This window comes from Peromyscus maniculatus, chromosome 19 (genome assembly GCF_049852395.1).
Source record: "Peromyscus maniculatus bairdii isolate BWxNUB_F1_BW_parent chromosome 19, HU_Pman_BW_mat_3.1, whole genome shotgun sequence".
Classification (NCBI taxonomy): Eukaryota; Metazoa; Chordata; class Mammalia; order Rodentia; family Cricetidae; genus Peromyscus; species Peromyscus maniculatus.
In genome coordinates this window covers 15,453,801-15,481,753 of record NC_134870.1, presented here as the reverse complement: position 1 = coordinate 15,481,753, position 27,953 = coordinate 15,453,801, and the positions used below count along the sequence as shown (strand labels likewise).

At 41.1% G+C, this 27,953-nt stretch overlaps 1 protein-coding gene across 1 annotated transcript in view; it reads left to right on the top strand.

Annotated features, from left to right (window-relative positions):
* The window catches only part of Tpgs2 (tubulin polyglutamylase complex subunit 2), a 60,225-nt gene that overhangs the window by 22,610 nt on the left and 9,662 nt on the right, over window positions 1-27,953 (top strand). The window contains exons 2-4 of the mRNA XM_006971420.4: window positions 1,947-2,026; window positions 17,628-17,715; window positions 19,850-19,975. Coding sequence (XP_006971482.1) covers window positions 1,947-2,026; window positions 17,628-17,715; window positions 19,850-19,975 — 294 coding nt within the window. The remainder of the gene's footprint in view (window positions 1-1,946; window positions 2,027-17,627; window positions 17,716-19,849; window positions 19,976-27,953) is intronic.

The window sequence follows — 27,953 nt, the reverse complement described above, 5'->3', positions numbered from 1 at the left end:
AACACTTGCAGTGCAAGCCTGAGGACCAGAGCTCAGGTCCACAGAATGGACATAAATGTCAGATGGCCATGGCAGCCCACCTCTAATTCCAGCATTTGGAAGGTGGAGATAGGATCCTTGGAGCAAGCTGGTTAACTAGACTAGCCCATGTTAGTGGGCTCTGGGTTCAACTGAGAGACTTTGCTTCAGTGAATAAGGTGGGAAGTGATCAAGGAAAACTAAAGTCATCCTTGAGCCTACACACATGCATACCATACACACATATATGTGCAAATCAAAAACTCATTTTACTACATCTTTGTTGATAGTATGCTTAGTTAGATCACATATTAAAAAAACAGTATATAGCTCAAAATGTCATGTCATTAAATATGAACATATAGCATTTAATTTATATAGTCTGGAATATGGTGGTATCAGGAAAATTGGCGATCACTGCAAGGTAAAGTAATCTAAAGTGGTTTTGTAGTGGAGGTAGAACTTGAAATATATGTAAACAGAAGCATGGACACACGTGTGTGTGTATCAGAAAGGGGCTACAACATAACTGAATATGAGTACAAATTTAGTTTTGAGGGGATTAGAGACATAGAGGCAATGAGAAAACTGATACTGGAACAAAGGATTTGGAGTATGAAAGAAGAAAAAAATCAGCAAAAATATATGAAAGCCTCTGTTTTGCCAACCAAACATGCTGAACAAGATTGGATTGGAAACAAAGCTAAGTATGAGCCAGATTTGTAGTATGCTGAGGACAGATCAGAACAAGAAGAGGGTTTGTGGGTGTGATTTTTTTATCATGGCTTACAGTAACCATGCATATAGGGTGACAGCAGTAAGAATAATACATGCAGTATCACAGAAAGTGGGTAGACTTCTCATTCATTTACTGGGGCTGCCCTAAAAACTACCACAGACTGAGGGGCTTAGATGGCGATTTACTCTCTGAGAATTCTAGAAGCCTACAGTCCGAAATTAAGGATGTTAACAGGGCATTGTGAAACCCATAAGGGATAAACTATTTCTTTTGATCTTTCTGGTAGTTGACTGGCGGTGATTTTGTTGTTTGTTTTATGGATGAGGATTTATATCCTCTACATATCAAAACTCTACATAGCAGGCTTTACCCACTGTGCCATCTCCCCAACCCCAGCTTTGCATTTGTTTGTTTATGTATCTAGGCATTGTTCTGTTATGCAGCCTAGGCTTGCCTGGAACTCACTAATACAGTGTAGCCTTAACTTCTGGTAGACCCAGCTTCCTCGGTCTGGCAAGTATAAGTACTTCAATAGAGGTTGGTACCACCATGCCTTAGCTTAGCCTCACTTTTAAATCCTGAGGTCCATCAAGCACAATGATATGTTCAGAAGATGGATTTTCTTTAGAAGAAAGTTAGAAATCAAGTCTTTTTTTTTTTTTTTTTTTTTTTTTTTTGAGACATGGTCTTTCTATGTAGTCTTGGCTGTCCTGGGACTTACTATGTAGACCATATTGGCCTCAATCTCCCAGATACCTGCCTGCTTGCCTGCCTCTAATTCCTGAGTGCTGGGTTAAAGTCATGTGCCATCATGCCTGAATAAGTCTTGTTTTTTATAGAAATTTGAAGAGGTGCTATTCCTTATTCCTTTTAACTGTAAGTGTGGACATTTACCAAGAAATCCAGTGTGAAATCACTGAAAGTTTAGAATCACTGTACTTTGTTCAACTAGATAAATGTAGAGGGTAGAGGCAATTTGGTGGTGGTCTTCCTTTGAGGTATGCTGTGTCCTACAAGGTTATGGTACTGGGCCCTTGAGGGATCAGCTAGTCCTTTGCTTTGCTCACAGGGTGTATAAATGCTCATCAGAAGGATTAGATAGCCATAGAGCAGTTATCAACCCTTAACCTACCTAAAGTACAGAATGTGTGAGCCAGCCAACTTTGTACTATATTTTTTTTTCTTCCAGAATCTTCTCCAGGTGTAACAGAAGTGAGCATAATAGAAAAGCTGCCTGCTGAACGTCATATGATTTCTTCGTGGGAACAAGTAAGTGTTTCTGTGTAGAATCTTCATCTCCCAACAAAGAAAGGTCAATTTAAATACCCCTGGGAAGGAATGATTAGAGCAAGAAACATATTCTTATGTTAGGCCACAACTGCCTTTTATTCCATTCCACTTTCCCAGCAAAGTATCTTCTCTGACCCTGATAATCCTATGAAAGCAGTAGATGTTTAAGTTGTATTTATACACAACAAAACTACAAGTCCAGCTGTGGAAGAAAAAGATGCCCATTAGTATTCATCATGCTAAACAGAAAATGGTTAAGTGTTGCAGGAAACCCTAACCAGATCTGTAGGTGATGCTTCCCAGTTTTCCTCTGGTAGTTTATCGGACTTGAATGCTTTTCATTAACAGAACTTTTTTCATGGTTCATATATAGCGATAGAATCTGCCTCTGAATTTTCACAGCATCTCAGGGCCAGGAGAGCTACATTATTATTAGACACCTTGGGAACATTGCATAGTTACAGAGTCCCTGACAGTTCTTGGGTTAGACTCCAGTGTAGTGTGCTAATAATAGAACTGTGGCTCACAGAGACCCAACAATTTGGCAAAATACCCCTTTTCTTTTCATCCTTTCTTAGATTATGTCCATAGATTCTGAGTTTTTTACAGATAAATCCTTCATACGCTCCTGCTGTGCATAGATTGTAAGCATTACTACATAACAAGTGACAGTCCCCTTCATGCTACGGGCGGCAGGAGTATATCATAAGAACTCAGCTGGTTATGGCAAAGCCACTACATGAAGGAGTTAAGGAATTCCTTCAGAGGAAGCCAAATTCCAAGGAGCTTTTGGTGTTATTTGGCTTATTATATATCAGCTGTCTTCTGTTATGAAAATCGTGTGTGCCTTCATAGCTTTCCCAATTGATTTTTTCCTAAGAATTGCTAACAGTGCGAACTGATCACTATTTATACATTCACGTTTAAGGTATATGGAGAACAACCTCAGGAAAGACTTCCTTCCCTCAGGCCCATCTGTTTCTCCCCTCTTAACACTGGAATCAGATATCTCCCCTAGCCACATTCAAGGACTAACAGAAATAACAGTCCAGACCACCACAAGCTAGTCTCCTGATTTAAGGTAAATTCCACAACGAGACACTGCCTAGGTCAGGTGGACATTAAGTAATAGCTTTGCACAGTTTAGCTTGGACCCTCCTTTCTTACAGCCTTACTAACTTTATAGACCCATAACTTCTTACCTAACCAGTCCTAGGAATGTAGATTGAGCACATAAATTTCCTTTTTGACATACTAACTGATATTAGCTCTCAGCTGACCTCCTCCCTTAACCACTCCATTTTCAGGTTGTAAATGAAAGCCTGACAATCACTGCCTGAGGAAACTCTTACCTGCCCTTATGACCTTGCAGGAATTCCAGCCTGGTGACCTGGCTGGAGGGGAGGATTGTGATTGTTTGGGTATGTAACTGTAAAGCTAGAGACTAAAAACTTGAATTAAAGCAAGTGGACTAAAGAATTCCATGTACATAGATTCTTTTCCCAAAAATAATCCTCGCTGTTCATAGTTTCTCTTCTGAGCCCCTAGGAAGTATAATGTTAAGACTGGTCCTTTTAATAATATACAAGACCTTCAGCCCTTCAGCTCTTACTCTTCTGGTTAATGCTTCATTTCCCCCTCTGCAGTTCATTGACAACTTTGTTATAGGGTCTTGTTCAACTCCTTAACATCTAAATAGAACAAAGCAATACCTTCAGCATATTTCCCTTCTAGGTGTTTAGTCCTCTGTCCTTTGCATGTAGAAAACGTGTCTAAGTTAGGGTTCAGGAAGTATTTTCTGTTAAAGGAACAAGTAATAGTTTAGGCTCTATAGCTTCTTTGTCTGTCACATCAACTCATTTTTCCTATGGGGACATTGAAATCAGCCATCAATATATAAGTGCAGGACTGATTAAATAATTTTTCATATTAAAAAAGTGATATGACAGGTGTAAAGGGTCTGTGTGCTACAGTTTACCCAGCCCTGGTCTAAATGATTGTCCCTGTTTGCACCTTCCACTTATCCTCTAGCTGTCTACAGCCTGTCTTCCTCGCCTGCCATTCCTTAGCACCACTCTGTCACCTCGTTTCCTTGTCTGTTTTTAGTATCAGGCTAGTATTGGCTTTGTAAATGAATTTGGAAGGGTTGCCTCTTTTCAATACATTGAAATAGTTTGAAAAGAAATAATAATTTTCCTTAAGTATATGGTAAGGTCTCTGGTAAAGCCATACAGTCCTGGGTTTTCTTTATTGGGAGATTTTATTACTGCTCTATTCTTATTCATTGTTGGTCTATTCAGACTTTCTGTATCCTCACGGTTCTAATTTTTTGTTTGGTTATAAATTTCCTCTAGCAATTCTGGTTTATTCTTGCTTTTCTTGCTCCTTTGTTGTATTATTAGGGTATGTATTTGGAGTCTTTTCTGTGTGTTTGTGTGTGTGTGTGTGTGTGTGTGTGTGTGTGTGTGTGTGTGTGTGTGTGTGTGTGTGTAGGCACTGACTGGTAGAAACATCTCTCTTAGTACTGCTTTTGCTATACTTTGTAGGTTTTGTTATTAATATGTTTAAATTTTTCTGTTATCCTTTGTGGCGGTTTGAAAGAAAATGCCCCCCAAAGGGAGTGATGCTATTAGGAGGTGGGGCCTTGTTGGAGGAAGTGTGTCACTGTGGAGGCGGGCTTTGAGGTCTCATATATGCTCAAGATACTGCCCAGTGTCTCAGACCACTTCCTCTTGCCTGTGAGTCAAGATGTAAGAGTTCCTAGTTCCTTCTCCAGCAGCACCTTGTCTGCCTACATGTCGCTATGCTTCCCATCATGACAATAATGGACTAAACCTCTGAACTGTAAGTGAGCCACCATGATTAAATGTTTCCTTTTATAAGGGTTGCTGTGGTCATGATGTCTCTTCACAGCAATAGAAACTCTTAACTAAGACAACTTGTTTTAAGAAATGTTTACATTTCTCCTTGATTTCTTCATTGATTCAGTTTTCTCTGAAGAGAATGTTGTTTAACTGACATATTTGTGTTTTCTTAAGTCCTTCTTACTGATTCCCAGTTTTATTCCATTGTGGTCTGTGGGGGACCCGCTCCCACTTTTTTTCCCCAGGATACTCTAGAAGTGAGGGATAAAGATTTAGATAGAAATACAGAGGGGAGAGAGACGGACAGAAACATAGGATAACATCAGGAGGGTCTGGATCCTTATCCACCAGCTCCTTCTGTCTCTTCTAAAGAGCTTTTTAAAGGAATGCCAAGGGATGGAGCAAAGAATTCCCACCCCCTCAACACAGCCAAGTACAGACCTTTCCAAACACCTAATAACTACACACGTGGTCAATTCATCCCCTTATGCATCCCCGCTGGGTAAAGCAAGCTCAGATCTCACTAGGAAACCTCTCTGGGCTTCCACAGTTGTCAGAATTTTTTTTTAATTTCATGAGACTATGTTATAGATTATCATAATTTTCTTATAGAATGTTCCATGTGTTAAAAAGAAGAGTATTATTCTGCAGCTTTTGGTTGAAATGGACTGTGTGTGTTATGTCCATAAAGTCTGAAGAGTAGCTTAATTTTTTGTTGGTTTTTATGAATGATTTGTCCACTGATAAAAGTTATCTGTTGATAAAATTGCTTCAGTACCTGACTGTTGCTAGTTTAGAGTCTGTTAGTCTATTAGAGCAAATGCCTTGTCTTTATTAAATATTTGGGTATATATATTGTGGTAGTTGAATGTAATTCACCCCCATAATCCCAAAGGGAGTGGCCCTGTTAGGAGGTATGACATTGTTGAAGTAGATGTGGCCTTGTTGGAGGAAGTATGTCACTGTAGGGGCGGGCTTTGTTGTGTCTTTTGCTTAAGCTTTACTGAGTGTCACATTCAACTTCCTGGTCCAGCTGTAAGCCAGCGCCATGTCTGCCTGCATACTGCCATGTTCACCACCATGATGATAATGGACTGAACCTCTGAACTGTAAGCTACCACCTAAATTAAATGTTTTCCTTTGTAAGACTTGCTGTGGTTTTAGTGTCTCTTCACAGCAATAGAAACCATAACTAAGATAAATATATAAACACATACACACACAGAGACACACATACACACACATGTCTTGGGAAGATTTAATAATTCTTAATATTTAAAGGCTCTGTGCAATATTCTTTGTTGGCATTTTTTTTTTCAGAACACTGAGGATATCCAATTCTCTCTTCATTTGTATGATTTCGGAAGAAAATTGTTGTTAGACTCGTCTGGTTTTATTTTAGTTTGAAGTAGAGAAAAAAATGAAGTCTGTCTTATAGTTTTGGAGGTTTCAATGAATCATGGCAAGAAGAGTATGGCAAAGCAGAGTAGCTTGTATCATGGTGGCCAGGAAACAAAAAAAGCATTGCCTGTCCTGGGCTTTCTCCCTTCCTGCTTTGTACTCCACCAGGACCTCACATTATGAGATACTGCCCCCTACACACACATTTAGGATGGGTCTCCTTGCCTCAGTTAATCCTGTCTAGAAATACTCTGACATACATACTCCAATGTATGCTTTACTAATCTAGGTGCTTCTCTAGTCCAATAAAAATGATCATGTTTCCGTTCTTAAATTTTTTTTATACTTTTGATAGTTTGCTTATACCATATTATTCACTTTTCTTGTTGGAATGAATTAGGACAGTGGTTCTCAACCTGTGAATCTCAACCCCTTTGGCAAACCTTTGGCAAAAATACTTATATTGCAATTCATAGCAGTAGCAAAATTACAGTTACGAAGTAGCAATGAAATAATTTTATGGTTGGGGGTCACCACAACATGAGGAATTGTATTAAAGCGTCACAGCATTAGGAAGGTTGAAAACTACTGCATTAGAGCCTTTGAACTTCCTAGACTGGGATATCAGAATCTCTACCAAGATGTTGAACTTCCTAGACTGGGATATCAGTGTCTCTACCAAGCCTTGAACTTCCTAAACTGGAGTATCAGTATCTATACCAAGGCTTTGAACTTCCTAGACTGGAGTATTAATATCTATACCACGCTTTTGCATTTATTTCCACTTGCCAATTACTTTCAGCAATTGCTTCCTTGCATACATTTTCTCTGCTTCTCCCTTCTTCTGAATATGTGTAATGCAATAGTTTGCCATCTTGATGGTGATCTATAAATTTTAAAGACTCTTCATTCTTTTTAATTTTGCTTGGGATTATTTCAAAGATACATATTCAAGCTTGGAAATCTTCCTTCTGCTTGATCTGTTCTGCTGGTGAGACTCTTACTGTGTCATTTAGCTCTTTATCTTCAGAATTCCTATTTGCTGCTTTCTTATAATTTTCATTTCTTTGTTCATTGTAGTCAGAAAGTTTCTCTAGTCCCGCCCGGCCCCACAGTCCCTCAGCCACTTACAAAATAATCATTCAAAGGCTTATATTAATTACCAATTGTATGGCCTATGGCAGGCTTCTTGCTAACTAGATCTTACAACTTACCCATTTCTATGAATCTATAAATTGCCACGTGGCCATCTTGCTGCTCCTTTGGCAGCTGGCATCTCTTCTGCCTCTGCCTTTCTTCTTTCTCTGTCTTGGATTTCCCACCTACCTCTAAGCTACCTTGCCATAGGCCAGAATAGCTTTATTTATAGCCAGTGGGAGCAACACATATTTACAGCTTACAGAAAGACATCCCACAGCAGTTCATTCATATCTTTCATCTTATAAATTTTCCTTTAAAACCATGCATTTGACTTCCTTCTTAAGCAGTGCATTGTTTTGCTTTGCTTTGGGATCTACCTCTTTGGAGGTATTTTGCTTTGCTTTGTGTCATGCTTCATATGTCAGGTGTTTTTAGTTTTGTTTTGGGTTTTTTGGTGGGTTTTTTGTTTTGTCTTGCATCTGGCAAGTCAGTTTGCACTAATTTTTGTAGAATGGCTTTTTTTATTATTATTATTATTTTACAACACCATTCAGTTCCACATAATAGCCACAGATTCCCCTGTTCTCACCCTCTGGCCCCCCCCTCCCCCCAGCCCATCCCCCATTCCCACCTCCTCCAGATCAAGGTCTCCCCCGAGGACCGGGATCGACCTGATAGACTCAGTCCAGGCAGGTCCAGTCCCCCCCTCCCAGACCGAGCCAAGCGTCCCTGCATAAGTCCCAGGATTCAAACAGCCAACTCATGCAACAAGCCCAGGACCCGGCACCACCGCACAGCTGCCTCCCAAACAGATCGAGCCAAATGACTGTCTCACCCATTCAGAGGGCCTGGTCCTAGAATGGCTTTTATAATAAAAGATTTTATAGCATCTGTCCTAGAATGTTGGCTAAATATATTACATTAAGTTTGGCAACATGTTGGCCCTTCAGTGTTCATATGATTTCTTCAGCAGTAATCAAAGTTGGTGATATCTAGAGGTAATTTCCTGGCCTCTGCTGCAGTAGTTGCCAAATTCTCACAACACCTCAGATGCAGGTCTTTCATTACAGCTCTAGACATAGTGCACCAAGCTAGGTGTGGGGAAACTGTCAATTTTTTTAGGTCACATGGTGGAGTACTATCCCAGCATACCCAGCAGTGGAATACATTGTTGGTATCTGAGAGATTCTTGCAAGCTAGGACATCCAATGGGCTCAGACCAATGACTTCCAGTGTTCAAGAGCTGAAGAGGTATCCTCTGCAGGTTATGTGGGGCCAACTTCTCCAGACAGGCTTCCCAGCTGTTTCCCAGGAATAAGAGTGGATGATCAGGGTGTTCCCTTTATGTCTTAAGGCATCAACAGGCAAAGCTTCTGAGATCGGGGGGGGGGGTTCAGCTGTTTCTTATCTGTTGAAAGATAACTGTGGCTTTTCCCTGGGCTTCCCAGAGCCAAGCTACTCGAAGAATGTAGCTCAGCTGCTCCCTACCATCAACCCTGAATTCCCAGATGAGTGGAACCACCTGTCTACTTCCCAAGGCCTTTGTGGATTGAGCTTCTCAGGGTGGCTGCCAAGCTATTTTGGGAGCTGAGAGTCAACAAAGTCTCCTAAGCTGTTGGAACAGCTGTCTAGTTATTTCACAGTACCCTTGGTGGGAAAGGTCCCATGATATTGCTATTCATCAGGAGCCTGGATGAGTGAAAGTAGAATTTGTGCAGTACTCTTTCTCTGGGTATTGCTGTGGTGTGGTGGCATATGCTGATCAAGGAGCTCCCCAAACTGAGCTTAGGAACTAAACTTAGCAGCAGATACCTTAGGTATCTGGGGTGTGAATAGGGTTTACCACGAGCCTCTTCTTATTACTCGGTCCCTATCAAATCAGTCTGTTTAGGTTGATCTAGAGATGGAACGGTAGCTATGTTCTTAGTTCCCTCCAAGAAGGCCATTGTTTCCCTGAGCCCTTCAGCATCTCTCCCACTATGGCACTCTTCCTCAAAAGCCCAGTGAAATAGCCATTCTTGGTTTGTTTGTGTCTCCAATTAGAGGGTGGTTTGCCAGACACCACTGGTGAGCCATTTTGCTCACCCATAAATTTCCTTTGGATGCTAAAACACCACTGTCTTCTGACCTCCCCACCCACTCAGGACCCTTCCTAGTTTTCTTTGTCCATCATAGATCCACAACATCTGTTGGACATTTGTCTCTGTATAAAGCTAACAGTAGCTTAGATGAAGAATTTTTTTTTATATAAGAAGTCTTGTGGATAGGCAGTTTGAGTTACTTCATCAGATCTGACAATATTAAGCCACTATCTCTGCAATTCTTGTGTTCTTTTTCTTTTGCTGGCTAGATAACTACTAAATTCATACCTGTCATCTAGAGCCCAAGGCAGGGAGGAAAAGCTGATTCCCTATCTATCACTTTTGACCAGAAAAGTGAAAGATTGCTCAAAAACTTCCTCATTGGACATGTGTTTACATCTTAATCTGCAGCCTGGTTTGCAGCAGTCTTAAAAAGCAAGTGTTAAATAGACCACTGTGCTCTTTCCACTAAATGAAGATTCTGCCAAGGACGAAGAAGAAGGTGGGTTTGTATTAGCAGTCCATATATAACCCAACCTCCTCTGTCTTGGCTTGTTCATCTGTTTCTAGTGCCCAACCTGCACTAATACCATAATAGACACTTATTAAATGGTGGATGAATGAATGAAGTAGACAAAACAAGTCAGGAGACAATAGGACTATGCAATCATAGGTTGGCTGTTTTTGTGGAGTCCTAAAATAGAAGGTACAGTACCCAAGAGCTGTGAAGCCAGGTTGCTTAACGAGGACTATGGGGGTCCAGCCCCTCGATAGTCCTCTCCCAGGGTCCGCGGAAGGCTCTATCAACCAGCAGAGAATCTTTAGGGTCGGTAAATCAGTCTACGCACTCAGAGTTCTTTGATCCATTCGCTTTAATTCCTCTGGCATAACATCCTTTATACACAGCTTCAGTTCTGTTCTCATGTCTAGCTCCTTTCTTGCCTGATTTCTCTCTATATTTATCTACTGTCCCCTCTATGTTCTATCTTAATTCCTTCATCTAGTTCTGTCCCTTCTAGGTTCTCATCTATCTAGTTCTTTCCCCTATCAGCTCCTCTCCTGTCTCCTTCTCTCTCATCTGGCTCTTCCTCATCTTCCATCTCGTTCCTCTAGTCCTCTCTTTTAGCTCTTCAATCTAGTTCTTCCCCATCTCAGCTTGTTCCTCTCAAGTTCTTACCCATCTCGTTCTTCCATTCTCTTCTCTCTTCTTTTCCTCTCCTGCCCTGGGAGTTCTGATATATATACACTTACAAGCAGTATTTCCTTAGCAGTGCAAAGCCAGGCTTCCAGGGTCAAATGGAGGGGTGATAAGAATAATTACAGGGAGACTTGAACTGGGAGTTCTGGCTGAGCATAGCTGTTAGCACAGAAGGTTATCTAAAAATTCCTAGAAGTGGTTAGGTAAGTAGTTAGAAGTCTATAAAGTTAGTAAGGCTGTAAGAAAGGAGGGGTCTGAGCTAAATTGTGTAAAGCTATTACTTAATGTCTACCTGACCTAGGCGGTGTCCCCTTGTGGAATTTACCTTAAGTCAGGAGACTCGCCTGTGGGTTGTTATCATTGTTAGTCCACCTGAGACTAACAATGGGCGCCCACCTGGGTGGTGTTTCCTGTAGTCCTTGAAAGTGGCCAAGGGAGATATCTGATTCCAGAGAAAGCCTTTCCCTGAGGCTGTTCTCCAAATTACCTGGAATGTGTATGTCCAGAGAGTGCTCAGTCTACACTGTTAGTCCTTCTTAGGGGAAAGTCAATTGGGAAAGCTATGAAGGCACACATGATTTTCATAACAGAATACAGCTGATATATAACAAGCCAAGTAACACCAAAAACTCCTTGGGATTTGGCTTCCTCTGGAGGAATTCCATGATCCCTCCAGGTAGTGACTTTGCCATAACCAGCTGAGTTCTTATGATATATTCCTGCGGCCCGCAACAGTTGCTGCCTTTTCAAAGATGTCCCTGCCAATCCTCCTGCTTCTGAATCTTAACTGGGTAAGCCTAAAGGCATTATTGACCTCAAGGTAATCTTAGCTGAGCTCTGTCAGAGCCTTTGCAATGCATGTGTTGACCCCCAGATAAGACAAATTGTATAATTATTTTTAATTGTGTACTTTAGAGGGAGAAAAGATTAAGCTATGTCTCTTCTGAGTCTTAAGCAATTCATCTCTGGCCCTAGACTCTCATACACACTCATCACAAGGTTTCAGTAAACCACCTCCTCTGCCTCCACTTCCATAGCTCAGGTTTTCCCTCCACTAGAGAATGTTCTCTCCTAGAAGACTCTGCGTAGATGTATTTGTACTCATTGATTCAGAGTGCCTCATGTGCCTTCTTGGTGGGCTTCATGAGCAGCCCTTTATTTGGCTGTATTTGCAATAGGCCCTTAGATTGCCAGCTTTGCAAAGACAAGCAAGCACCTGTTTCAAAATTAATATCCACTCTCTGCCCCCTTTGTATCTGCCATCCTATGCCCTTCCCAGATAAAGTACTTCAGTGGTGAAGGGAATGGTATAGCACACCGGATTGTGTAGAAATAGACAGTGGGCAGCTCGTCCACCTTCTCCCCTGAGGTTTAGACAGTTCTAATGAAGAGTTTCTAGGAATTCAGTTGGTTCCCAAAACTGATGATATAATAGAATTTCTAGTGGATTCCAATTTTAGTGTAGTTTAAAGAAATTTGTAGGTAGGCTCAGAGGGAGAAAAAAACATTGAGACTGGAGAACTATGTTACAGAATCCTATATTGCACTAAAATGTATGATGTCAGTGTTATTGGTCTTCAGGGTTATTCTCTCTCCTTGACTTTCTCTTTAGCTCCTCCCTCCAATCTTCATTATGTCTCCTCCTTCATTCACTTCCTGCCCATTATCTTCTTTCTCCTTCCTTCTCATTATTGAATTCCCCTCAGGTGCCAGCCCTGGGGAGATTTCTCCCAGAGTCCTAGGGAAGATGCTCCAAGTGGCTGGGATACTAATCTGAGGGATATCAAAATGAATCTAAGTACACCGAGCTTTCTTCAGTCCATTCACTTTATTCTTCTAAGTCAATTCTATCTACATAACTTCTTTTCTGCTCTCCTACTTAGCTCCTCTGTCCCTTCCTCTGCTGTTCTCTCATTGTTCTCTTAGTCCTTCGTTCTCCCCCCCCCCCCCCCGCCCCCAATCATATATGTATCTATTCATTAACAACTTGTTAGTAAAAACTACAAAGTCAACTCTCAGGGACAAGTATTTTGGTAAGAGTCACACTTGGTCAGCTTAATGGGTGTCTGACAACAGCTGCAGATTGTAAAAGGCTCTGGCTATCTCTTAAAGGGAGAGCTACAAGGGTGACAAGGGAAGAAATTAAACCAATGAGAGATTTAGTGAAAGGGCAAAAATATGTGTATTATTTTATGTGATTAATAATATTTGACATGGTTAGTCAGTTAACAGCCTTCTGTTAATCACCTGAATTTCAGGACATATACATTGTCTACTGAGCCTAAAGTCTTGCATTAAAAAATGGTAGAGAAATAAATACAAAGTGTTAATTGTTTTATGAATCAGAGTGGGGAGGTGCCAATGGAGGAAGCTTAGGGCAACATAGGTGCTATTGATCTCTTGAAGGACTGAGATACACCAAGGCCAGACACCTGCACTATCAACCTCTAGTTGGCTGTAATTCTTCTGAAGGGTTTTGATCCAACAAGGCCTGGCACCTGTAATTCCAGTCTGTGAAAGTTCTACAAGGACACTTTGGCCAGTTTTTGCCTTGTCAGTGGCTAAGGATGGAGAACAAGACCTCTAAATGTCTACAGTCCACATGGACCAATAAACCTAGTTATGAAGCATATTTTAGTATGTTTCTATTCATAAAAATGTACAGTTAAATAAGAAACCATCTTCTAGACTATCCACAATTATGTATGCCCGTAAGATTGAGATGTAATCATGAGATTACTTACATGTACACATTACATGGAAATGCATGGTAAATGGGGAGAATCATAGCTGTTATTGCATAAGAAGTTTACAACAAAAAACAGCCAGTTCATTCAAAAGGCAGTAATTCCATAACACCTTGTGTGATGGTTTCCTCCAACGGAACCCTTAGTTCTGATAGGTTGGCCTTCTGAACACTAGTTGTCACCTGCTGTATACTCCCATGGGCTTTTGCTACTAGCAGCTCTCAATATCTCATCTTCTACCACCAAAGGTGGGGAGCAAGAGGAAAAAGAGTGAGTATGCATTTGTTGGAGAGTATGCCCTCTGAAGTAGGTAGTCTCTTCTCTCCACCCCAGGAAAAGCAAGCTTTATATTGGCTGAAAGAGAAACTAAAGTAGCAGTGATTGAGTCACTGGCCAGGGCAGATAAGCCACCTAAAAAATAGTATCTTGAAAACCTCACTGAGTAAAGCTAGCTATGGCAGGAAGCCCTGCTTAGGACCTTGGGTGCCTGAGACAGAAAGACCTGTAGCAAAGCGACCCTCAAGGCCAGGCCAGGCCCCACCAATCATTTTATGAGAAGGATAGTGTAGTGGTTTTCATGAAATTTGGTTTACTTCACCATTTATGTGCTCAGGTGGTACTTGAAATATTTTATTTTGGTAGTTTTCCCTGTTTTATGAATTTTGAATAATTCTTAAAAAACAACACTTGGTGCCGGTGTGTAAAGTACTGACACAGCGTGAGGACCTGTGTCTGATCCCAGAACCTATGTGTGGGGAGCCGAGTGCGGTGGGTGCACTTGTGATCCCAATCCAGGGAAAGTCCTTGTATCAAAAAGCAAAAAGGAAGACAGCACCTGAAGAATGACACCCAAGATTGGCCTCTGGCATCCATGAGCACATAGGCTTATACCCGTGCATTCTCACACACACATGCACACACACACCTGCTTGTATAAAATAATGGTTTTCTTGGTAAGATTAATACATTAGCAAATGAGTCATTAGTAGTGCTGGAATTCTCCAGCCTTACTTAAAGATGACCCTACCCGCCCTTTTCTGCTGGTATTTCATAGACTATCTATTAAGAATAGCTGGAAGAGCTGAGCATAGTGGTACACACTGCAATCCCAACAATTCAGAAAGCTGAAGCAGGGGAATCAGGAGTTGGAGGGCTGCTGGGGCTACAGAGACACACACACACACACACAATATATATATATATATATATATATATATATATATATATATATATATATATATATATATATATAGTGTGTATGTATATCATATACACATATGTGTACATATTATATATATATGCATTATTATACACATATACATATATGCACATATATGTAGTATGTGTGTTATATACATATATGTGTATATTATGTGTGTGTGTGTGTGTGTGTGTGTGTGTGTGTGTGTGTGTGTGTGTGTGTATAAAAGTATGCCCCTTATCATAGTGATCTTTCTACTGGTAAAAAGAGAGAGGGAGGGAGGGAGGGAGGGAGGGAGGGAGAGAGAGAGAGAGAGAGAGAGAGAGAGAAGGAAAGAAAGAAAGAAAGAAAGAAAGAAAGAAAGAAAGAAAGAAAGAAAGAAAGAAAGAAAGAAAGAAAGAAAGAAAGAAAGAAAGAAAGAAAGAAAGAAAGAAAGAAAAAGCTAAGTCTCCAGATTCTATTTCTCTACCAATAGATGGCACCAGTAGTCAAAATCTGCCAGTGGGTCCTAGCTTCTTAGAGCTACAGAAGTAATCATGTTTTTTTTTTCTAATTGAAAAATGTATTTTCACACAATATATTTTCATGTTTTTCCAGTTCCTCCCAGATTCTCCTTACCTCTCTACCCACCCAACTTTACATTTTTTCCTTTTTCCATCTTTCAAAAAAGCAAAACAAGAAGCAGAAACCCTACAAAAATGAAAATCAAAACAAGCAAAAGACTAATAAGACAAATGCCAAGACAAAACTTATGAAAGCAAAAGTCTAGAAAAATACTATTGAGTTTGTTTTGTGTTGGCTAACTATTCTTGTGCACGGGGCCTACCCTAAAGTGTGGTTGATAAACCTAGTGAGACTCCATAGGGGAAAACTGGTTTTCCCTTTGCCAGCCAGCATCAATTGCAGATGGTTCCTTGGTTTTAGGAATGGGATCTTATGTCTACTCTCCCCTCTTGGTGCTGGGACACTGTCTGGCTTGAACCTCAACAGGTCTTTTGTGTGCTCCCACAGTCTCTGTGAGTTCATATGTTCTTCGGTCCTATTGTATCCTGAAGACACTATTTCCTTGGAGTCATCCATCACCTCTGGTTTATACAGTCTTTTTGCCTCCTATTCTTCATAGGTCCCTGAGCCCCGGCTGGGGGTGGGGGGTTGTTGATAAAGACATCCCCTTTAGGACTGAGTGCTGCGAAGTCTCTCGTCTCTCACTCTCTACACATTGTCCAGTTGTGGTGTCTGTTGATTCCCATCTGCTGCAAGAGGAAGCTTCTCTGATGTGGATTGAGAGAGGCACTGATCTATGGATATAGTTGTATGTCATTAGGAGTCATTTGCGTCCTATGTTCCTTTAGCAAAATAAGGAGTGGGTATTCTCTTAGGCTCATAACCTCTCTAGTCTTGGTTTCTTAGTCATTTAAGCAGCGTCAGATACAGATTCCATCTCATTAAATCCACTCAAAAATGGTTACTTCCATAACGTTTGTGCCTCTGTTATACCAGGATGTCTTGCAGGCAGGTCTCTGTTGTGTAGGTCACAAGGGTTTGTAGCTGTGTGGTATTGATGATAACCTTTTTCTTCCAGTAGTTATTTCCCTCTAACCCTCTCAAAAGTTAGAATCTTAACAACACCTAAACTGCAAGTATCTCATTGAAAGTTCCAAGAATGAGTAGAAGACACTAAAACTAAGCCCTGCTCAAGATAATTTACTAACTAGGAAATAAAGTCTGAGAATCTCCCTAAGTGTGTTTGGGAAGTAGCTGGTTTAAAAAAATACACACACACATGCACACAACAAACAACAAGCAAAAGACAAGAAACAGAAAGGAAATTTAGAAACTTAATTCACTAAGATGAAAACTATTGTCCATTTCATAACCCAGAACTGCTGCTTAAACTCGCCTATAAGCCTGTTTTCTCATAAGATTCTTGAAGATGTCATGACTTCTCAGTCCTCGGTCTTCCTAACAAGTTGCACCTCTGCCACCTCTAGCGTTCCGTAGACTTCACCTTAAAGTTTATTCTCGGACCTAGATTCACAGTTTAAGTGGCAGTGCCCAAGGTCACCCGACTAATGGCAGGGTTGGAAAATGAACCCAGATTGTCCTGCTGCGGAACACCACACTTAGTATTTAGAATTGACAGTGTGAGACAGTGTGACCCAAAGTAAAGCATGTACACAGTGGTCAGTATCATATCTTATAGAGTCCCCTAAGCCAAAGGCTTGAAGAGTTGCTACTGTATTGTCGTTTTGCCTCTGTAGCCATGTCAGAAGTTACTGGAGAAGGTTCCAGAAAGGACCTGAAGAACTTGCCTCTCTGCGCTTGAGTTAAGTAGAGAAGACTAGTCAGGCCTGTACATTGGTGTGAGTGAGTTAGAATTTAAGGTTTGCTCCTATTACTTTGTTCTCTACACCACCAGTTTGGGTGACATTTTTTAATCCGTGTGAAATACTTTTGTTATAATCTTTTTGTTAAGAACTATCAGAACTATTAAAATAGATTCATGGTAGTAAATGCTGTGGAAATAACATGCATAGCACACTTTTCAGGTGTTTTCCTGTCCAATAAATTGTTTCAGAAAGTACATGTGCATGGATCTGAAATTTATGGCAATCTGCTCTGGATGTCACACTTAGAACATCCTCTTGCTACATTCCATTGTCTCCTCTTAGCTTTTACTCCCTTTGAGCCCCCTCTCCAGCTAACATGGCAGAATCTGCTTTATCTGGACACACACACACACACACACACACACACACACACACACACAAAATCAAACTGGTAACTGCTTACTGGGCCCAGTACCTGTCTCGTAATTTTGTAAGTACAATCAATCTTCCTACTTGGAGGATCGAGAAGATAAGTTAACATTGTATGCAGAGCTCTGAGACATTGCCTTCATCTGCTCTCCAAGCCCTGACCTAACACCAAGCAATTTGTGGTTCTAGAAAAACAATTGCGTGATGCCTGAAGATGTGAGAAACTTCTATTTGATGACCAATGGTTTTCACATGACATGGAGTGTGAAGCTAGATGGTAAGTCAGCCTCCTTGATGTTGGAGAACATTTTCCTGGTGGAGAGGTTAGATGAGGCAACTCTGAAGGTCCTTAGAATTATGATCTCTTTTCGTCTATACTGTTTTTGTGAGTCTCAAGTGTCAAGTACAGAAGCTGTGATCCCTCTCCCCCTCCATAGCTAATAACTAACCTACTCCCACCATGTTTGAGCCTGTCTTGTTCCCATCTAGAAGCTCATTTTGAGACTTCTTGGTGGAGGAAATCATTAGTCACCACATAGAGAACCCAGCCAGCTCAAACATAAAGCATCTAAGACCTCCCTCTAGAGCTGCAAAGTGCCTCCTGGTTTCCCTGAAACAGCTGACCAGCTCTCCCAAACTCCCAACTTCCTTCTCACCAGTGGGCAACTTTAAGGCTCTAACCCCAAACCAGAGCTTCTCTTCCCCTCTTTACATCGGTCACCGCAGCCTGTGTCACCAAACGCTTGACGTGCAGCCTTTTAGCTAACCTGTGTATCTAGGCCTAAACATTTCATTGCAGATATAGAAGCCTAGCTTGTTACTTGCCAGAAAGTGCAGATAGTATGTAAAATGTGAAAGGTGACAAACACTACAGATGTGTATGAAAACTCTTCAAAAAGTTCATAAGTTAGGAAGTCCTGAAGGAGCCATTGGGGCCCAGTGTGCGCCTGGTACAGACTTACCAGACCCGACCTCAAGGGGCCTCATTACTTTCAACTCCAGCCACATCCCCACATGTGCTTTGGCCTAGGGTAACACCGATCCCTCCCCACTGCAGGTGTGAACGAGGAATGACTTGTGCTGCACAGACTTCTCCCTTTCATGTCTGCCTCGTGCTAGCACAGCTGAGTTGCCTTTTTTTTGGTGATTTCCAAAACTTCTGGCAGTCTCCTGTATCTAGCCGGAGGTACTTTTTATAAATTATTAATGAATATATGAGAGTAGCTTTTACCAAAATCATTCTCTTCTAAGGCCTAAAAACCTTGTTCATAGTTGTACTATCTTCTGCTACTTAATTTCCCATTCCCGGTCTCTTTATCCCCATTACTAAATGGCTTAATGCAGTGAGAGAAAAGGCAGCAGGGCTGAAGAGATGACCGGGTGGTTAAGAGCACTTACTGCTCCTCCACAGGGTCCGAGTATGGCTCCCCAGCATCCCTGTAACTCATAATCACCTGTAAACGCAGCTGCTTGGGACCCAGTGACTCTTCTGGCCTCCGTGAGCACCCATACACGTGGCAGATACTCACACACACATACACATCAATTAAAGGCAGCAAAGGTGGCCTTGATATTTACTTTAGTGATCTTTCCTAGTATTCCATGATCTATATCCCTTTATCCAGCATCCTATATCAGCAGGGTTCTATATAGCATAAGGTAATATGTAATGTACTATTCCTTAGTTATACCCTATTCACAAAAGACCAGACCCAACAAATAAGAAGGTTGCCAAGTTCTCTCTATCAACTAAGAGAAAATGACAGGAGAGATTTTCCATCATGAAGGCTTGTAATAAAAAGAGAAAGGGTCTATTACATAAAGTCACTATTCCCTTAGAAACTGTAGTTCTTGCCTGGCAGTAGTGGCACACGCCTTTTATCCCAGCACTCAGGAGGCAGAGCCAGGTAGATCTATGTAAGTTTAAGGCCAGCCTCATCTTCAGAGCGAATTCTAGGATAGCCAAGAACAGCTAAGGCTACATAGAAACACTGTCTCAAAAAAAAAAAAAAAAGAAAGAAAGAAAAGAAAAAAAGAAAGGAAGGAAGGAAAAAAGAAACTAGTTCTGGTTAATACAAAGGAATAGAGTGGAAAATATGTTTTCAATAATTACTCTTCAAACAGTTACTAACTCTAACTTTTCTAGCCCTTTTGAATATCCCATTAAAAACTTTTCATTGGCACCATAATAAACATGGTGGAACTGCTCATCATCTTTGGCACCCAGTTCCTCTGTCTGCATAAAAAGCTAGTGCTTTGGCATGTATAGTCACTGTTCCTCTTCTGTGCACCTTCTGTGAGGCTCCTCAGCCATGGAGCCATTGTCAGTGGGCTCATTGGGTTATCCAAGCAAAAACACTTAGGGTCACCATTGTCTAAGCTACCACTTGTCATTCTTTTTGTTTCCATAGAGCACATCATTCCACTGGGAAGCATGGTGATTAATGGCATTTCAAAACTGACTCAGCTCATCCAGTCCTCGATGTATTCACTTCCTAACGCACCAACTCTGGCGGACCTAGAGGATGATCAAGAAGGTACCTGGTGGAACTCTTGCTTTGGGTTAGATATTAGCCATCTTGTCTCACTTGTATGATACTGAGAACTATAGGAACATGCTGTAGAATTAAACTATGTTCCACTAAACTACAGCTCTCTCATCCATAGCTTCTGAAGTAAGATAGAAGCAGAAGAAAACAAGTATCAACAAAGGCAAATTTCATGAAGGAAATTCCAGGGTCATGTCTTTTATTTTATTTCTTGTACCCATTTTAGTGCCAGACGTAGTGGAGGCACTTAGTGAATAGTTACTGAGGGAATCAGTGTTATGGATTAAACCTCAGTCAGCAATTCAAAGGCCAGCCATCATGGCACAAGCTTACAATGTCAGTACCTGGAAGGCTGCAGCAGGAGAATCATGCATTTGAATTCAGCCAACGACATAGTGGGACTGTTTCTAAAACAACAGGATTCAAGAAATACAGAAGTCTAAATACAGCGCTTTTCTCTCCATTCCTGCCTCTAATCACTTTGCCACTCCAGGATGAAATGGCTTACAGATCAAATACTAAAAGAGACTAAGAGCAGTGGTGTGTAAGTAAAGAGTTCTTTAGTCAGAACTGTGTTCAGCTACTATGGTAGAATCAATTACTCCATCTTCTGAAGTAGCAGTTTATTTTTCCATAAGAAATCTCAGAATAGGCTGGTGTGGCTTGATTGAGAAAGGCAGTCTCTCAGGCTTTCTGCAGCACCAGTCTTTTGGGATATTGTGTTGGGTTGTGTTTTGTTTTGTTTTTCTTCATGGTTGAGATATATAGGCTCTACCTACAGACTTCAAGTCTCTGCTTTTGTGGGAAGAAGAAAAGACAGGGTAAGGGAAAGGATCTTGGCAACATCTAACATTTCTCCCTTCTTATCAGAAAAACAGTGTTCACAAAAGCCCCTGACCAGAGCAGTATTAAAGCAGGGGAGTCTTGGGACTAATTTGATTTTTACAGAATTATTTATTGGGAATTAATTAAGAAAAGGAAAATAGACAACTGGTATCAAAGCCTCGAAGGTTCACTGAAGTCCTTGTAAAGATAATAAGGCTTCTCTCATAAACAGCTGATCAAGAAAGAATAATACCAGGGACAGACTAGTTAAGCCATGGGTACTAGAAAAAGAGACTGTCACTCGGAGAGCTTTGGGATTGGGTAGGAGGATTGGTTACATTGACTTAATACATGAATGACAAGTCTTCTCTAAAAGGCAAAGAAGTAGTTAAATAGGCAAGCTAGGTTTTCGCTGTCCTTGAGGCTAGAAGACATGAAGAGACAGGAAAAGATACTTTGACAAGAGATTTGAACAAGGAGTAGGAACCACAGTGCCTACATGCCTATGGCTATGAAACCACTCAGCCTTCTGGTTTCTGCTGGGTCCATGCATTTTACAATAGTCTGACAACTAGACTTTGGTCTCATAGAGAAATGCATTAAGTAAACACTAGTCAAAGAAAATGTACTGGAGCTAGAGAAATGCCTCAGTGGTAGTTAAGAGTGCTCTTACAGAGTACCCAGACTCCCAGCACCCATATCACCCAGCAGCTCATAAGCATCTGTAACTCTAGTTCCAGGCATTCAAATGCCCTCTGGACCTTACAGGCACCTGCATGCAAGTGGTGCATGTAAAATCATATAGGTATACACACAAGGAAAATGAGTCCTGGGACTAGGGAGAGGGCTCAGCAGTTAAGAGCACTTCTTGTAGGGGCCTGGGTGTGCTTCCCAGTCCCCACACGATAGCTCACAACCAACTTTAACTTCAGTTCTCAGAGATCTGATGTCTTCTTCTGAACTCTGCAGACACCAGAGCATGTGCATGGTGCACAGACACACATTCAGGGAAAACACTAATCAACTACATCATCTGAATTCTTTCTGATCTTTACAAGGACTCATCCATATTGGGAAAGGAAAGAAAGAAAAGGCGGCTGTATACCCTGATTCGTGGGGACAGGATGACTAGCTTTTAGGAAAAATAACAAGTACTTGTGGAGGAATGATAATCATATTAACACACTAATCAAGTTTCTTGTGGGTGGAAGTTAGAAAATAGTGAGAAACACTTAGTAGTTACTGGGGAAAAAAAGAATGAAAGTTGAGAGTTCTGTGTATGCAAAGTAAATGTTCCTGTTGGGTTATGAGAAGAAAGGCATAATTTCTAGGGCTGTGGTGTATAACTTTTGAACAAAATACAGGAATATTTCTTAAACTTTTATCTTATTTTAGTTAAACTTAAAGGTATAAAGAGAGACTAGGCTAAAGTCTTATAGTTTCATTTATAGCCCACTCTCTGAAAAAGTATCTTCAAGTCATAGCTTCCAGTACTTCAGTGTGACCTCCTTCCCCAACTGCAGTTTGAATTGGTTAAGATGAGATCATCCTGGAACAGGGCGAGCCCTGTAAAAAGAAGAAATTTGGAGACAGGCACACATAGGAAGAGTGCCATTTGAAGATAAAGGTAAAGCTAGGTTGATTTTTCTGAGAGCCAAGAGCATGTATACACACACTAGCAAGAAACCGAAAGCTAGGCTAGAAGAGCAGCCTGGAACAGATTCTTCCCCATAGCCTTCAGAAAGAGTGACCCCTGGGTACTTGGATTTCAGACTTGTGCCCGCCAAGTCTATGAGGCAAGAAATTCCATGTAGGCCACGGAGTTTGTGGTAGTTTATAGCTGAAGCCCTCCCAAACTCACATGGTGGTTTCAGCGCTCCTCATAGAGAATGGAGACAACGCTGGGAAAGCAAAAGGTTCCCTTTGTTGTAGGAATGAGCTCTTACACCCTTATTGGGGGAAACAGTGCCTTGGTGTATCAGTTTTCTATGTCTAACAGATGACCACACAGTTAATGGATTGAAACTACAGAAATCCATTGTTGGTTTTGTTTATTAACAGTTTCCATGAGTTAAGAATTCACCTACAGGCTAGCTGAGTCCTCTCCTTAGCTAAGTACCCTGGCTGGCACTTTTTGATTAAAGTAGTCATATGGTTCTAATTATGTGAGGGAAAAATAGGAGTTAACTCTTTGTCCATCTAAAGTAACAACAGAAAGAGTGCCTCTTGAAAACAGTTATCTGGGAATGAATAAAATTCCAGTCTGACTTGTGGTTGTGACAGAGCCACAGGTATTCCCAGAAGGGTTCCAGAAAGGAGAGGCTTAAGACAAAATGAAATTCACATAAGCTGCCTTGAAACAGGCCCCAAGGCCACTGCAGAGTTGGTGTTAACCCATTGGTGGAGACAGCCATTGAAATTGTCTATTGAATTTTTGCAGTCTTGAAGAATTTAGGAGAAAATTTAATACAGAAAAATGTAGTATGTGTAAAATGAATAGGGTGTGCAAATAAAGCATGCATGAGATGCATGTAGATGGCAAAAGAACATCTTTGACTTTGAGGAAGCCTATTCTTGTTTTTACCTCAGACACAAGCATGAGCTGCCCACCCATTCGTGACCTACCAGACCTAACTTGGGGTGGACAGTGACTTCAGCAACTTTGACACAGTAAAGGAAGAGGAAAAGGAAGAAAACATAAAATGAGAAATGTAATGGAATAAAATGAATAGACCAATCATTGTAATAAGTGATACTGAATTGAATCTCCCTTTTGAAAAAAATACTATTAGATTGAAATAAAAAGCAGAATGTGCCTGCATCCTGCTTTTTAGGAGCACACTTAAACTGATAAAGATACTTCCTCTTGAAGTAATGGCAAAGACTGCAAAGAGGGACAAGATTTAAAAATCATATTCCTAAAAATATCTAAGAGCTACCAATGCAATGAGGTAAAACATCAGAGCAACATCCAGAAGAAGGTAGAGAATCCAGGGAACACTTAATGTGAAGAGTGGCTTTTGCCCAGGGTACACTGTCCTTATTCACAAGAGGTAGTGTGCAGCTGAAAAACTGAACATGTGACCCATTATTGAGCCAAAGGATGAAATGGATTCCAGGGCCTGTGAAAGATGCCCCCCCCCCCCCGACACACATACACACACACACACACACACACACACACACACACACACACACATATACACACACACACACACACACAAACACTATTTGGGTTGGCGCTGCAAATGCTGTACCCAAGGAGATAGCATGCTCTAGAAGGAACATCTCTTCACATGGATGGAAGGTCAAGTGTGAGTCTTCTGTAGACTGAAGCAGCCAGAGTTCACAGAAAATGTTAAACCCCAGAATTATATTAAGTTGATCCTAGATTTTTTTCACCGAAATTCATATTTTATTTAATATGACTGTATTTTGCAACAGATTTGTAATTTCTAAAACAAAGTCATTTAATTCTATAGTAGAAATTAGCATTTCTGTTGTGATCTAGAATCATCTCTCTGCTCAGGTGTCACATAAACATGGTAAATGAGAGATGTGATTGTCAGCAAATGGAATTGGCAAGATGCTGGAGGGCAACCTTTCTCTCGTTCTTCCCTTTTTTGTGTTAACTTTTCTTTTATTAAAAATAGATTCTTCTCTCATACAGTACATCCAACTACAATTTCCACTTCTCCTGCCCCCCTCCCCCAACTTCCCCTCTCCCCAGATCCATTCTTCCTCCATTTCCTCTTCAGAAAAGAGCGTGTCTCCAAGAGATGACAGCGAGCCAGGACAAAGTGAAAGCCCTCATATGGAGGCTGGACAAGGCAACCCAAAAGGAGGAAAAGAGTATCAGAAGCAGGCAAAAGAGTCAGAGATACACCCACTCCCACTGTTAGGAGTCTGACAAGGACACTAACAGCCATAACATATACCCAGGGGACTTGGTGCAGAACCACGAAGGCCTCATGCTTGCCATTTCAGTGTCTGTGAGCCCTGCTTAGTTGATTCGATGGGCCATGTTCTCCTGGTGTCCTCCATCCCCGCTGACTGCTATCGTCTTTCCTCCCCCTCTTCTGCAGGGTTGCCTGATCTCCAAAGAGACAGACCCAACGGAGGCCTCCAGTTTAGAGAGACACTCTCTCTCTCTCCCTCCCTCCCTCCTTCCCTACCTCCCTCCCTCCCTCCCTCCCTCCCCCCCTCCCTCCCTCCCTACATGGCTGTGGGTCCCTGCACATGCTCCCATCTGCTGCTGGAGGAAACCTCTCTGATGACAGATGGACAAGGCACCAATCCTTGGTCTTTGGGCTATCCAGTCTCTGGTTCCTAGCTATCTAGGCAGTGTAGAGCATGTGCTCTCTCGTGGGGTGAATCTCAGGTTAACAGTGGTTGGCCACTCCCACCTGTTCTGCGCCACCATTGCCCCCGCACATCTTGCAGGGAGAACAGACTGTAGATGGAGGACTTGATGGCTGGGTTGGTGCCCAGGTTTCTCTTTGCATAGCCTGCACATTACCTTCTCACACCAAAGAGACTAGAATGAGGGCTGAAGGCTCCAAGCCCACACCAGCTCAACCCCTCTATGTTCAATGAGCTGAGTGGTGGTGTCCTTGGCAATGTCCCCTCCCCACTATCAGTTTTCAGAGGGTGGCCTCTGTCTTAGCATCAGCCTGGGTTGTTTAGAGAACTCCACAGGACCTCCTTGGTCAACAACTCAACAGAATGGAAGCCTTGCCTGGCTATAAAATATAACCAGTTGAGACTCCATATCCTCTATTAACTAGGAATCTTCACTAAGGTCAACCTCATAGATTCCCAGAAGTTTTTACTGCACTAGGTATCCACACTACCCCCCAAAATGCCCCCCATTTCCAGCTGCCTCTCTCCACACTCTCTCCCTCCATCCCCCCAGCACACACACACCCCATACTCCCATTCCCACTCACCCCCAGTCAGAATCTATTCTATTTCCTCTTCCCAGGGAGATCCATGATCTTCCCTATAGCTCTCTTTACCTAACCTCTCTGGGTCTGTGGATTGTAGCTTGATTATCATTTACTTAACAGCTAATAACCACTTATAAGTGAATACATACCACATTTGTCTTTCTGAATCTGGGTTTCCTCACTCAGGATGATCTTTTCCAGTTACGTCCATTTGTCTGCAAATTTCATGGTGTCATTTTTTTAACAGCTGAGTAATACTGCATTGTGTAAATGTGCCACAATCTCTTTATCCATTCCTCCATTGAGGGAAATCGAGGTTGTTTCCAGTGTCTGGCTATTATGAATAAAGCTGTAATGAACAAAGTTGAGCAAGTGTCCTTGCGGTAGGATGGATACTTTTGTAGGAGTATCTTTTGTGTATGTGCCCAGGCGTGGTATAGCTGCATGTTGAAGTGCATGATTCCCAGTTTTCTGAGGGACCTCCACATTGATTTCCGTAGTGGCTGTCCAAGCTCGTGCTCCCGCCAGCAATGCTCCTCATCCTCAACAGCCTAGGCTGTCATTTGTGCTATTTGATCTTAGCCATTCTGACAGGTGTGAGATGGAAGCTCAAAGTGGTTTTGATTGCATTTCCCTGATGGCTAAGGATGTTGAACATTTCTTTAAATGTTTCTCAGCCATTTGACATTCCTCTGTTGAGAATTCTCTGTTTAGGTCTGTACCCCATTTACAGTTAGATAATTTGGTTTTTTTAATATCTGTTTTCTTGAGTTTTTTATATATTTTGGATATTAGACCTCTATCAGATGTGGAACTGGTTTAAAAAAAAAATCATTTCCCATTCCATAGGCTGCCTTTTTGTCTGGTTGATGGTGTCCTTTACCTTACGTAAGCTTTTCAGTTTCATGAGGGCCTATTTATTAATTGTTTTTATCTTAGTACCTGTGCTATCCATGTTCTGTTCAGGAAGTTGTCTCCTGTGCCAATGTGTTCAAGGGTATTGCCCACATTTTTTACTATGAGGTTCATTGTGCCTGGTTTTATATTGAGGTTGTTGATCCACTTACACTTGAATTTTGTGCAGGGTGATAAATATTTGCATTCATCTACATGTCGACATTCAGTTAGACCAGCACTATATATGAATTTATTTCTGAGTCTTCTACTAGAGCCCATATCTGTATTGTTCCATATATTGTTCAACATATCTGTTTTTATGTGAATACCATGTGGTTTTTATTACTATAGTTCTGTAGTTACAACTTGAAATCAGGGATGATGATACCTCCAGCAGTTCTTTTATTGTATAAGGTTATTTTAGCTATCCTATGTTTTCTGTTTTTGCATATGAAATTGAGAATTGTCCTTTCAGTGCCTGTAAAAAAATTGTTTTGGAATTTTGATGGAGATTGCATTGAATTTGTAGATTGCTTTTGGTAAGATTGCCATTTTTACTATGTTAATCCTACCAACCCATGAGCATGGGAAATCTTTCCATTGTCTGATATCTTATCCAATTTCTTTCTTCAGAGACATGAAGTTTTATCATATAAATCTTTCACTTGCTTGGTTAGAGTTACCCTAAGATATTTTATATTTGAGGCTATTGTGAAGGGTGTTGTTTCCCTGATTTCTTCCTTACTTCCTGCAGTTTGTCATTTGTATATAGAAGGGCTACTGATTTTTTTTTCAGTTAATCTTATATCCAACCCCTGTGCTGAAAGTGTTTATCATCTATAGGAGTTCCCTAGTTGAATTTTTAGGGTCATTTATGTATACTATCATATCATCTACAGATAGATATTTTTGACTTCTTCTTTTCCAGTTTGTATCCCCTTGATCTCCTTCAGATGTCTTATTGCTCCAGCTAAAATTTCAAGTATTATATTGAATAGATATGGAGTAGACAGCCTTGTATTGTTCCTGATTGTAGTGGAATTGCTGTGAGCTTCTCTCCATTTATTTTGATGTTGGCTATAAGGTTGCTGTAAATTGCCTTTATTATGTTCAGGTATGCCCCTTTTATCATTAATCTCTCCAAGACTTTTATCATGAAGGAGTGTTGGATTTTTTTCAAAGGCTTTTTCTGCATCTACTGAGATGATCATGTGGGTTTTTTTTTTAAGTTTGTTTATATGGTGGATTACATTGACTGATTTTTGTATATTGAACTATCCCTGCATCTCTGAGAT